This window comes from Rattus norvegicus, chromosome 2 (assembly GCF_021556685.1).
Source record: "Rattus norvegicus strain SHRSP/BbbUtx chromosome 2, alternate assembly SHRSP_T2T, whole genome shotgun sequence".
Lineage (NCBI taxonomy): Eukaryota > Metazoa > Chordata > Mammalia > Rodentia > Muridae > Rattus > Rattus norvegicus.
This window is the reverse complement of record NC_141535.1, coordinates 78801368-78815419: the sequence shown is the minus strand read 5'-3', so window position 1 is coordinate 78815419 and position 14052 is coordinate 78801368. Positions and strand designations below refer to the sequence as shown.

At 39.7% G+C, this 14052-nt stretch overlaps 1 protein-coding gene across 2 annotated transcripts in view; it reads right to left on the bottom strand.

The window, feature by feature from the left end:
• Window positions 1-259: 259 nt before the first annotated feature.
• Window positions 260-14052, bottom strand: part of Marchf11 (membrane associated ring-CH-type finger 11) — a 101244-nt gene continuing 87451 nt past the window's right edge. Inside the window, exon 4 of one of the 2 annotated variants that reach the window (NM_001101828.1) lies at window positions 260-745. In NM_001101828.1, coding sequence (NP_001095298.1) covers window positions 423-745 — 323 coding nt within the window. In that variant the 3' untranslated portion in view covers window positions 260-422. The remainder of the gene's footprint in view (window positions 746-14052) is intronic. The other variant, XM_087630220.1, reaches the window with a different exon arrangement.

Genomic DNA, 14052 nt, shown 5'->3' with positions numbered 1-14052 from the left:
TGGAGTATATGTAGGCTGTGGCTCCATAGAACCTGCCTGCAGCATTCTAAACTGACCTATTTTGCTGTGCCTGAAATGTACATGAAGCAAAAATGTTGATACACATATATTTAAAATAAGCAAGAAAAATACTTTAGGTCTTAATGATTTTTTTCATTATTCCTTTGACCAAGTAGAGTTAAATGACACATATGACAATTTCAGTAAGTAACTAAATTGAAAAAGATGTGACAGGTCACAAAGCAAACAAGGAGCCTCATTTTTTTTTCAGAAAAATGTATTTGCAATTCAAATGTTCATATAAAAAGCATAGATTTTAAAAAGTTCATGGATGTACAATTAGAAGTGCTATGGTTTTGCCATTCATTGCAATTACATTCCGAAATGTGCAGGGTTCCACACTCTGCTGCCATGTACATCTGTCACACAGACGTCACTCTCATCACTACCTCACCAGAGCCATTATCTTCCGAAACATCTTCATGGGCCCTCATCCGATTGAATAGATGTAATAGCACATAGCCACACTGAAACCGTGGTGAGGTTAGTTGCGTTGGGTGGACCAAGTTCCTGTTCCTCAGAGCTGACAATGGTAACCACAAAGTCCTACTTGTGGATGACTCTCCTCGGCTGCTTTCTTCAATGTCTGTGGCTTTGTCATAATTTAATACATCCCAGTGCAAGTTAACAGCTCGCCATCGCTTAAACACTCTGTAAACTGCAGCTCCTTCATGGACAATGAGGCCTAAAATTCAAAGAAACAAAATGACTGTTATAGTTTGAAGTTAAAAACACTGTCTTGCATAAAGGTCAGGCATTTAAGACACGGCCTCATCTCTCTCCATCCCTCATCATTATCAGAGAACACAGGATTCTGACTAACAAGGTGGCTACTGGCGAACTACTCCATGTCAGGTAGAAGTGCTCATTTTTGAAAAAATAATTGATTAGCCTGTGAAGAGGTTGGCTGTCATGGATGTAATTCCCTTCCATCATCTGTCTCAAGTGTCTACATTGTTTTCAATCACTAGCTTCATTTTTAAACTTGACATTGTGCCAACTGTATACCATGCAGGATGGTGAGAACTAAGACTGAGTTGACAATCTAAGAGGTAGATAATAGGATCACCATTTCCACTGCTCTTGAAGTAATAGTAAAACAATAGCTGACACACAGTAGATAGAAAAAGATTTCTCTTACATCCAGCAACCACACAGACTTATTAAACACCTTTACTCCTTGATAACTTTGTATATATTACCTCATTTAACTCCCACCACAGCTTTGTGAAGTAAATATTGTTCTCATTTTACAAACAAGAGGGCCAAGCTATGAAGATGTTGTAAAGAACTGATTGGAACACAAGAGCTGGAAGTGACAGAGTCAGGAGTCAAACCCAAGCAGGCTGGCTGCAGGGTCCTTGTTCTGAACCTGATAGTCACATTGCTCTGAAGCAAACTCTCAGGGAAATAATCAAGGCAATGTGAGAAACTCAGGGACCATAAACTGCTTAATCATCAACCAGATGTGACAGGGCAGCATAGAGCCATCGTCACTGCAGATACCGTGCCCACTGAACAGCTTACATTTTCCATGGGTTTGCATGTCAGCATGTGCTCCAGGAGATTGTAACCCTGTGACTTGCACAGAAGTAAAAGGAGACCCTGGAGGAGACAACCCTTCCAATGAACAAGGGGGGGTCTGTGTGTTTGACCTCCAAGAAGACTAAATGGCATTGGAAGTCAGTCAGCAGACTGGCCAAGGAAGAGTCGTTTAATCGGGTGGTGTATGAGATGGGAGTGGTGCACACCTGTCAGTGATGATGGGTTTGAGGATGAACACCTACTCTTCACAACACTTGAACTCCTTGGGCCCATCTGCCCCAAAACACAGGGAAATGTAGTTAAAAGTGCTTACTGCAAAATTACCACAAGCAATCTGAACTTCTATCCTCAAAAGAGTTGGTGATTAGAGAATGTAGATCTGGTGGACAACAGCAGTGACATAAAAGAACAAAGGCTTATGAATTACCATGGATTCATAATAAAAATCTCAAAGCCAGTGTGGAGAGAGATGAAAGTTTCTCAAGGGCATGATGAAATGAAAAATACTGTACATTTTTTAGTACAAATAATTGATTGATGTATGTATAAAATGGCGAAAAGATTACCTTCTAAGTTTCAATAGTAAGGAGAGAATGGAGAAATGTTGGGGGAGGGGGCAGTAATAAATGTGCTTTGAATTATAATTCAAGTAAATGATATAGGGATGGAGATAGTCAGCTATCATTCTCTATATGGTTTTTTTTTGCACCAAAGAAATTCAAATTTCCTAAGTTGAGATAACAGATAATTTATTAGTAATCTAGTGTATTGAAAACTGAAAACTTTGGGAAAAACAAAGAGGTTGCTACTCTAACCTTTAAAAGAAGTCATAAGTAGACTATAAAAGGAAAAAAATGAATCTTCACAGAAGGAAAAATGGTGGGGATTGTAGTAACAGGAAGGAGTTACAGCCAACCCAATGATTTTGATGCTGAAAGAACAAGTAATTAAAAGGGTACTTATTTACCAGCAGCTCAGTGCGGGAGGGTTGGGAGCCTGACTATGCCAAGAACATTGACCTTTCTTCTCTCCCTTCTTTTCTCCCATCTTTCCTCTCCTTCCCTTCCTTCCTTCTGTTTTGTCTTCCTTTCTTCCTTGTTCCTTCCCTCCCTTTTATACGTTCATCAGCTAATACAATGCCAAGCAGGAGATGAGTATCTTTTCCTTGAAAAAAGAGGTCAGAATTTTGTCTATTTACACTACCCGCTTAGCTGAAGATAAGTTTCTTGTATATGTGACTTAACAGCTTGCAGAGATGTTTACCAATCTGCTAAGAACATGTAGGACCTGGTTAAATAAACATGTCTTTGAGGCCAAGTCTTCTATGTCTCAAAATAACCAGAGAAATGTGCTCTGTCAATCATGACAGTAGCATAAAATCAATGTTGAAGCTCTTTTTCACAAAGGAAAGAAGGGGGTTGATTCAACTGACCAGTCGTTTGTAGGGAGCTACAGAATTATAAGTCAAGATGACTAGGTTTTAATTGCTGCTTCTATTATTAAGCTTTCAGAATTCATCAAGGCCAGTGATTTAGTGTTTCTTTTTCTTCCTTAAAATGCAATTTTTGCATTGGGAAGGAGAGTTTGGATATAAATCATAATTCCTCAACCCTGAGACACTAGGATTTCCTCTGCGATGGGAAGTATATAAATACAAGACATTACTATTAATTACAAAATCAATAGTGAGTTTATGTGATGTGAGAGCCCATTTGCACTGATCAAAAAGCAATTTCAGTCCAAGGTAGGCTCATTGGGAGTGAGTACAGTGGTGATGATGGTTGCGTGATGGCTTCATCACAGAAAACTACTCAAATTTCAGCCTTTTTTTCCCCATTAAACTTCTTCCAAAGGCCAGAAGTCAGATCATTTACTAGAGGGGATGGCCACTTCCTCAAAATTACCATCCCCTACCTAATGTGCAGAAATAGGTCATACAATCCCAGTTTTCAGAAGACACACTCTTGTTGTCTCTCCACCTCCATGGGCTGCTGCTTATCAATTGCACTGAGTCATGAATAATGCATAGATTTTGTTTTATTCCCCCATGAGCTTTCAGAGTTACCCATTGCCTTCTGAAGGCTAAATTTTCCTAAACAGACTATATCCTATGCTACCCACAAGGCACGTTCCCTCTCTTCTTCAATTTCAATGAAGCCATGGAAAATGCTGCTTGAGCTGGTGGCTACAAGAAAACATGACCACCACAAACTTAAACCAAGACTTAGGAGTCATCCAAATCTAGCTCACTTTGCTGAAAAGCCAAACTTTAAAGAACTGTATCAGTGGTACAACTTTATGATATTTCAGGTCTCAAAAATTGAATTTATGTTTCACTTGAGCCATTAACCTTGCAGGGAAATACAGTGATAATTTTTATAAAACATATATATTAACTATTTTAATATACTTGTTATATTCAATGCTATGGATGCCAACAGAGTATGAGAACTGAGTGTGGTAGGCATATAGTTTTTTTCTTGACAATATATTTAGTTGAAAATATTGATATGCAAGGGAACATTTTGTTAAGGAATCATCTTGGCACAAACAGATTTTGGGTTAACTGACATAAAAAAGTTATGTAAGTAAAATCAATCCCAAATTTTAAAATATTATGTTACTTGTAATTGTCTTGGAAACAGAGTATAAGAGATGAAGGAGATTATCAAGGTTCATGTATTCATATGGCCATATGTCTGGCCATGTGTGCACGCACATATGTGCTTGCACGCACGTGCACATGTACACACACACACACACATCACATTTTTTACTTCTAATTTCACACCCCAAGTGTTACTTTCATACCCAAAGTGTTTTAACTAACAAAGAATTGGGCTAGGGATCTATTTCAGTGGTAAAACACTAGCCTAAGTATGCTGCCATGAGTTGGGTTCAGTACCTAATACCACACAGCAGAGAGAGGGAAAAATGGATGGAGAATGCTTTTAAGTTTTATAATCAAACAAATTTTATCTGATATTAATGTTTAGCCCCTTGGCTAAACATTTATCTTTCTCTGTCCCTCCCTCCTCCATGCCTCCCTCTTTCCCACTGCCCACAACCAGGTAAGGCAGTGTGATGGAATAACTAGGAGATGGCAGTCCTGAAGGCTCTATGGGATATAAAGTATGACAGTACCATAAATTATCTGACCTCCAGAAGCATGACAAACAAGTGTTTCCTGTTTGACCATCCAATCTCTAGTATTGTTATAGCATATAACCTGACCACAATATTATAGAAAAGGTACTATTATCTTCATTTAAATTTTAAGTAAATTAAATACTGGAGGTTGTGATTTGAGAGACATTATATAATTTGTTGCTATCATAAGCATCTCTGTGCTTCAATAATACAGATTGATATTACTAAGATGCTTTCTGTCCTAAAACAAAATCCCTGGGGAAGACAATGATTGTTTGGCTCTCAGTTTCAAGAGGTCCTATCAATGGCTGTGTGGCTCCACTTATTTGGACTCCGTGGTGGTGCAGGGAGGGCTGGAAGGAACACAGCAGCTGATCTCATGGCATTCAGGTGGCAGAGTACTACTCCCTATTTTCTATCACCTTCCATAATGACCAGCAAGTGATGAATTCATAATGAGTAGGTCTGAGCCCTCAAATCCAGTCACCTCCCTAGAGCCTTGCCTCTGAACACAACACCATGATCTAAAAACCTTCAATACAACACATGAGCCATCATGGAACATTCCAAACCAGAATCATAGTAGTCAAACACCCATGTGCATACACCAATCTACTTCATGGAAAACCAGATTTCAGAGTCCTTTTGGAAGGCAATATCATGAGCTGGGAAGACTTTGCCAAGCTATTGGACAAGTTATACTCATCTCTCCTTTCCCAGGAAGTTCAGTCATCAAAAAGAGAAATCCCTGTGCACTGCCCTGCTCTGCTCAACCCAAATGTCCTTGGGAAAGGTTGGGAAGTGCAGCAGAGACCTGGACCAAGGAAATTTTGATTGAAATTCCCTAAAATTTCTAGTTTCGAATTCTCTTTTTTTCCTGGCCAAGATGTCACCACCCCAGTATGTGTGGGTGTGCACATGAACACTTACAAGCACGAGTATGGGTTCAAATGCTATAAGTGGCAAAAATGGGGCGGGGCCTGCAGCTGTCTGTTCCAGGTCCTCTGTGTACTTGCTGTAGATTTGAGTTCTAGGGACTATTTTTCCTGTTGTGTGCTCCCTTGTTCTGTTGCCTTGTCCAGTGCGAGGGCTTTTGCAATGTGTGTGTGTGTGTGTGTGTGTGTGTGTGTGTGTGTGTGTGTGTGTGTGTGTGTTTGGTTTGTGTGTCTTGGAAGGGAGATAGGGAGATGGAAGGGGAAGGAATCTGGGGAAAAGTTAAGTTGTCGGATCTGGGCAGAGTGGAGAAAGGGGGAAACTGTGGTTGACATGTATTATATGTGAGAAGAATCTACTTAAAAACAACAAAAACAAAAACAAGCAGCCAAACAAATAAAACCCACAAAAAACAAAATAAAACAAAACAAAACCAAGTATGACAACCAACCTGAAGAGTCGGTGGCTCCAAAAGCAGCCTAAAGCTTTGAATCTGTCTATTCCTTATTTGGTAGAGCAGTTTGGAGTCAATGGCTTTAGTTGGCCTTGCTTCTGATGCCTTTATTTTTGGCAGGAGTTAGTGAAAGCAATAGTGTTGTTGTTTTAGAAGGATCACGTGCAAAATGGTAAGATGTAAAGATTTCTATTGTTGAATTGAACTATGCATGAAGAATAAAAATACTCAAAATGAAACTGTAGTCCACTATATCCTTGATGGTGATAAACTTTGCTAAAATTCTGTGCAAGGCTGGAGTGGTGCTTAGTGGGTAGAATGCTTGGTGTAGACACCAGACTACCTGAGTTCAATCCTCAGAGCCCACTTAAAAGTGGAAAGGGATGTCCTCTGACCTTTGAAGGTGCACTGTGCTATGTTCATCCTTGTGTCCACCCTTATTCATGACAATAAAAAAGTGCAAAATGCCATGAAGTCCATTCGCTCTCCTAGCGCTGTTTCCCAAGTCATGCTCCCAGTGCTTAGAGAAACCTGGAAGCCATTGCTAAAAAGGCATCTCCTTGTTGAGTATTGTTCGAAAGTATCTTGAAGCAATAACAGTAAGTCAGTTACTTATCTATGGTCTACAACATTTCTGTTGTTGAACAGAACTATGCATGAAGGCTAAAAACATAAAAATGCAAAACAGCCAGATGCCAGAAGTTAAATGAAGTCAAACAATATATACACCATCACAAAATAGTTATTTTAAATTGATGTCAAATTAGGGCTCTGTAAACCACAATGTGCTAATCATAAGTGGGTGTTTTGTGATGTCCAGACATAAATAAATTATATAAAGAAATAGTCAATATAAAACACATGTTTATCTACAAAAGATGTGCTGATTTTCCCATTGTAGAATATGAATGATAGAGACCTTTACTTCTCTCAGAATTATCTACAGCTGATTTAAGAGTGTGGTGCTGGTTCTAATAACCAACAGCAGGCATAGATCCACCATTACCCCTCTTAGGAGACCCCTGTAGGAGAAAATTGATAACTACAAAGAATTCTGCCATGATAAAAAAAAAAGGCCTTGGCATAGACACTGGCTAATTTTTAGATACTGCTGTTACAAAAAGTACCACACCCTTAATGCGGATCATTGTGTACATCAAGAAGTGAACATTATACTATCAGAGACCCTAATAGTGATGGATGAAGGATTGATGAAGCTCCTCAGAATCCACTACATAAAGTTCATGTCTGTTCTATGGCAATGCCTACATCTTCTGTAAGATCTTTGTTCTTTAGGTGGATGGGAGGAGCCCTGTCAGGCTGGATCTCCAAGGCTGATCACACCAGATTGTGAAGCCCACCTTGATGCAGAAGTCACCTTTCACTGGCTGACCTGAGTGAAGCAGACCCTTTTCCAAAAAGATGCAGGTTATACTTACTCTAGTCTACCCATCACTGTTCCAGCAAATGAGCATTCCCTGCATTGTCTGCTTAGCAAACATGGATCTTTGAAGGCCAGATTCTTCCATTTCCTTATTAAACACAATCTGTCAGCTGCTCTTCCCTTCCTATCATCTTCAGCTCCCATAGGACAGATCTATACTGCTAATCTCGTGTACTATAATATCTTGTATAAACACTGTGGCTCCTAATCTGCTGTGTGTTCCTAGCCTGTCTGAGCCCTGTCTTCTTTTCCCTTTAGGTGGATGTTAATCCTACTCCATTTCCTGACATATGGTAAAAACTCAGTCCTTGCTGAATTCCAGGGAACGGGAAAAAAAAGAAAAGCAGGCACCAGTGGGATCTCCAGAATGCCTGAGAAGCACGGACTAAATTTGTGTGCTTAAAACCTTGACTATAGTTCTTTCAAATATTAAAGTAATATTTTAAAACATTGGCAGAGGAATTCAAGTGTGTGATTCAAAACTAGATTGGAAAAAGCTTAAGGGGTCATCATTGCCCATGTTCTATGACAGTAGGCTTTGCCCTCAAGGAAAATGGGGCGTGAACAGGGATCACTGGTGGCAAAAGAGTCACATGGGATTTGTATTCGACAAGAAACTGTACACCTTCTTCCTCCTTCCTCCTGTCAACCTGGTCACCAATACTTGGCTGAATCAAAACACTTATGAACCCAGATGCTTAGAAATGACTGTGCCAGGACTAGAGCCCCAGGAAAGTATGGCTTCCTCTCTGTTGTTTCTAAGAAAAAGACAGAGAATGAAAAACAAGCTGCCTATTCATCTCAACCTTGCAGTCTGAGAAGTCAATTCATTCATCAATTGTTTTTATTATTACATTTGAAGGAATGGTCACGGTCACATTCCCTTGAGTGACAAATGCATCTCAAAATAGTACAAAGCCAGGAAATGCCCAAAGTTCTCGGGATCGGTCTGTGGGTTTGAGAAGCACAAGGAGCTGCTTTTTCTGTGTCTTTCTGAATGAGGACAATAGAGTCTGCTTTCAAGAGTTTGGCCTCATCATCATGTGGTCTAATTTCTTCTTTCTCTTTCTAAGCTGATTTATCTTCTTTCATGATCTTGTCATATTTCACAATACCACAGAACACATTTGGGTCTCTCTAAAGTTGGATCTTCACTCTTTCTTCTGACTTCCAACAAGCATCTCTCCTTACTAGCTGTCTATGTCCAAATATGCCAAGCAAGGAACATTATCTTTCTCAAGTCCATATCCCCTTTAGATTGCACCATTTTTAACTGCATCCTCTGTCAGGCAAGACTTAGAAATGTATGTTTCGAGCCCTCTTGTGGCCCTCTTCACGATGCTGCAGTGTTTGTCATCTCTGTGTGTCTCCACTCTGCCACATCTGCTTTGCTCTCCTTACCTGGAATGACTGCTGGTTGGACCACACAATCCCCTCTCTCCCTTTGTTTACCTTTCCTACTCTAGCCATGATAGTCCACCCTTTCCATCTCCCTATGTTCCTCAAACTTCAGCTCATCTTGCCCAAATCATTTTCCTTGTAGACGCTGGTCTCAGCTACCACATAGAAATCTCTGCCTCCAATGTCTATCTTCAGTAGCAGACTCTTAATTCCAGCTGCTTGCTGGCCACATTCCCTAGGATTCCCCCAGAAATTCTAATAATGATCAAGAAGAATCCATGATCTTTCTCTCCTTTAACCATCTTCTGATGCCCCACCCTTCGGGGAAATGACGTCAGCCTCTATGAGTCCCTGAGAGGCTCTACCTAAATCCACAACTGCAATCCCTTCCAACTGGCTCCACAGTGATCACTGGTTCATCCGATGTATCCCTTTCCATTATGGCAGCTTCCTACCAGACCTAAGAATCCCTAATCACTTGCTTAGGTAATTGCAATATCTTTATTAGCTTTCTGCTATATGACAGCCCTTCCTTCATGCCTATGATTATCAATGATATTTCTTCAGTATCAGGATGTTCAACTATATGCATTAAATTGTCTTATGGTCTCCTCATCTTCTGGATTTAGAGGCTAGTGTAGTCTGTATATCAAGTTCCTGTCCAGCCAGGGCTATATAATGAAGTGACAGAAAGAAAGAAAGAAAGAAAGAAAGAAAGAAAGAAAGAAAGAAAGAAAGAAAGAAAGAAGGAAGAAAGGAAGGAAGAAGAGGAAGAGGGAGAGGAGGAGGAAGAGGATGGGAGGAAGAGAGGAAGAGAGGAAGGAAAGAAAGAAGGAAGGAAGGAAGGAAAGAAGGAAGGAAGGAAGGAAAAAGAGAAAGAGAGAGAGATAGAGATGAAGGGATGAAATGAAGAGGTATGAACTACCATATGCATCTTGCTTAGTCCCAGCAGTTGCTCCCACTCTAGACCCTTTCCATGCTTCTGCTCTCATTCCAAATTTAGCTCAAGACTTTTCCTGCACACAGGCTTTGCTGACCCTAAATTGATGATCCATTTTCTCATCAGTCTTCAGAAGCTTCTCTCCTGGTACTTTCCAGGTTGTATTTAATCTTTTTCAGTGAATGTTTCTCTACAGCAAGTAGACAAAGCAGTGGGCAAGCTACACCCTGCTTAAAAAATGCAAAGGGGGCCCAATAGTGAGCTTTTCAGGCTATGAAAACCCTTTGATCTCTGTTACAACTTCTCATTGATAGCACACACTTACATGGATGTGGCTTTATCTCCATACAATATTACAAATATTACACTTCAGGTTAATGTAATTTTTATGTATCTTTTGGTATATTTAGCCATTGAAAATGCAAAAAAAAATCAACCACTCCAACTAATCTCAAGTCAAAAATAGGCAATGTGTTGTATCTGGCCTGAGGCCCTGTGTGCTACCCCATTTTCTGTTTTTTGGTTTTTTTTTTTGTGTGTGTGTGTTTTTTCCTCTGCCATGTACTTCAGGAGTAGTACAATGTCAATACATAATGCAAGTGGCATATGTGTGCCAAAAGGCAAGCTGGGTAGGCAGCTCTCCATGGAGAGACCCAGCAGAGAGGGTCTCAACTTCTTATGAAGGAAATGGAAGTTAGCAATAATAGCATTGGTCTGCTATTCTTTTACTTTTGCTAATATTTCCTTAGAAGAACTAGGTTTTTACACAGTCATCTAAGATGACAGCTTTCTTAAAACAGTATCTTTAATTTTACCCCTCATAGGAGACCTATGGGGTTAATTAGTGATGAGAGACCATTCCAGCACAGCCAATAATGTCATGTATTAGAGATGAGTTCGTTCCTAGTTTAATTTCTGGGGTTCAAAATGCAACAGCATCACTAATAGCCAACCATGGTATAGCCAAAATTGGTAAACATCACCATGATTAAGGCCTAGAAAAAAATCCTATAATTTAAACTTCCCAAGAAAGGGCAAATGACCTACTTCTCATATCATAGAAAGTATGAAAGTTTTTCCTATTTTAACCAATTCAAATAGCTCAGATCCACTCTTTCTCTGCCCCTATCATGCATTCAAATTGTGGTCACAGTCTGTGGCATTTGAGGCTGGGGCTGGTGTTCGGGGTTGACCCGGACTGTGTTTCCAGTTGACTGCCATTGGACACTTTCTGAATGAAACAGTGGCATTTCCTAAAGTCCAGGGCAATTAGCTGATTCTGAAGTCAAAGAATAATGATATGTCCATATAAATAAATTCTACTACAGCTAAAGAATGATTTCTAGTGAACTAGCAGAATGTGCATTCTGTAGTAGAAGTCAGACATGGCACAGACTGACAATGCAGCCAACCATACAGGCTATCATCTACTTAAGATGGGTTTGAGGGGAAACCCAGAGGGGCCCAGGGCTAGAAGAGAAGACTGTTCTGTCCTTACAGAAGTAGAAGGGTGAAAGTCTCCTAAGAGCCACATTGTAGGTCCCTGAAAAAAATTATAGCTCAAGAAAAATAAAGGAATTTCCTGGAGCTGAAAATTACAGTGAGACAGATATTCAAGAAAGGGAATACAAGCTAATCAACTTTTATGGTTGTTATGCCAAGCAGTATTAAGCTGGGCTTCTTTTATCACATGTCTTATGATTCAGGCAGACTTAACCATGTCTGTGCTTCCTACATAGCTCAGCAGTACACAAAAAGAAGCAATACCTCCCCCAGCCCACCTTTAACTAAAACCCAGACTGTCAAATATAGAATGGAGGCAGCCTTGCGCAGCCCACTCTATGGCTGAATGTTGACTATTGACTTCAAAGCTCCTTTCCTAAATAGCTCCAGGAGCTTAGTTCCAAACTGGAAAGTGATGGTGGTTCCTGGATAAAGGATGGGGTATGATGAAGAATGCATCTAGATTCTGAGGGTTTTATCATAGGAAAACTTCCACAAGTTTATTAAATCCTTTTTATGGGAATTGCTAATAGTGTTGAATGGAGAACATTCATTAAATTCAGGTCACTCTGGAATGCTGGTGTCTAGGGAGGGGACAGGAGAATGACTGGCATCTAGGGTATTTACTATTACTTCCAACAAAGAATGTTAACCCATGCAAGAATATGCTAGACTTTGGTAGTCCAGCCTCACTTTAGTTAGGTCTAGGAAAAAGCCTCCTCCATTCAAGCATCCCGACCCCATGCCTGTAGAACAACATCTCCCACAGGACATAAGTAGTGGAGCAAACATACTGGTCCTCCCTTAGTAATTTTACATTATTTATTTGGAGCCATCTGATGAGTTTCATGTTTCCATATGTTTCATAGCTTTAACATGTGTGATCTTTTAGACAATGACCTTGCATCTGCTTCAAGCACACACATCTTATCTATGATGAACAGTGGAGGCTCTTTTGCTGCCTTCTAATTATGACCTGTCTCAACTTCTAGTGATATTTTTAATTCTTCTGTTTCCTCTGTAAATTCATTCTTCGCACAAAATTCTTTTTTTTTTTTTTTGGTCTTTTTTTCGGAGCTGGGGACCGAACCCAGGGCCTTGTGCTTCCTAGGCAAGCGCTCTACCACTGAGCTAAATCCCCAGCCCCCGCACAAAATTCTTAAAAATATTTTCAATGTTTAAGTGATTCCAAAGGTACCAGAAAACAAGAATATATTGGGTTTTTTTTACTTTTTGCTTGAGATTTACTAGAATTTTATGTTTCCAGGGCAGGAGATCTGTTTTCTTATGTCAGTTGCTTCGTATTTATTGAAAGCAATAGAGATGGCCCACAGACCTTTTGTGATTATATGGCCATCCCTGATAAACTTATTTATGGTAGTACTGAAATTTCTTCTAGCTGAAATTATTCATTTTTACTCATTTAATACCCAGAGAAAATGTACTTTTAAAATTTCCCATTAACAGAATATTAACCCACAATTCTATCTATCTATCTATCTATCTATCTGTCTGTCTGTCTGTCTGTCTGTCTGTCTGTCTGTCTGTCTATCTATCATCTATCAGGTATCTATATATGTATCTATCATCTATCTATTCACTCATCCATCTATTCATCCATCCATCTCTATCTCTCTCCCTCCCTCCTTTTGCTAGTCCTTCTGTGTTAGCAGCCAGCTCTTTATTATGCAAAAACCATGCTCCTTAGTCATCCAGTTGACTTTGGAGGCTATTGCTTGCCTTTCTTTGGGGCCAGGTGAGGAAGTGACAAGCAGTTACATATTCTGCTAGACTGATAATGCAGGCCCAACCATTAACAATTGAAAATACAGGGACATACCCTCCCTTCAACATGTATAAAGGTGGGTTATCCCAACAATCCTAGCCTTTGTACACTTTTTAAAGATTTATTTTTATTTTATGTAAGAGGGATTTTTTTCTGTATACATGTATGTGCACCATATGCATTGCAGACATTGTGAGCTGTGATGTTGGTGCTAAGAAGGAGATCTAGTTTCTCTACAAGTTAGGGAATGTTCATAACCGCGGATCAATCTCTGCAGTCTCTATCTACACTGGGTCTGAGGAAGGGTGTCTCCTACTGTTACCATTGCCATGGTCAGCTACCTAGTTCATGAGTTTTATGGAGATTTTCCTGTCTCCTCCTCCACTTCCCACAGGACTGCTGACTTTACTAGCACATGCTGTCACAGTGCTCTCACTGTCTGCCACTTACTGGGGGTCAGAGTATTCAACTCAAGTCATCAGGCTTGTGTCACAAGCACATTTAGTCATCAAACCATCGTCCTGACCCTATTTTTAACTTTTAAACCTGGAAAATATTACAAATTGAAGCAAAATCACCTGTACAATGAATGCTAGTCTAAACTAAAAGGCCAGACAAAAGGGACAAAAGGATTATCTTTGCTCTTTAAAATGTAAATATATGTCTAATACAGTCAACCAAACATTAAAATTGTGTTTATCATTTTGATGCTCTATAATGAAGTGTGAATACATTCAGATGTAACTCCTGAGAAGTCTGTGTGCCCAAGAAACTTCAAACTGATAAATATTTAACAGTGAGAAGTACATTTCAATATAGCTAGCCTCACGACTATG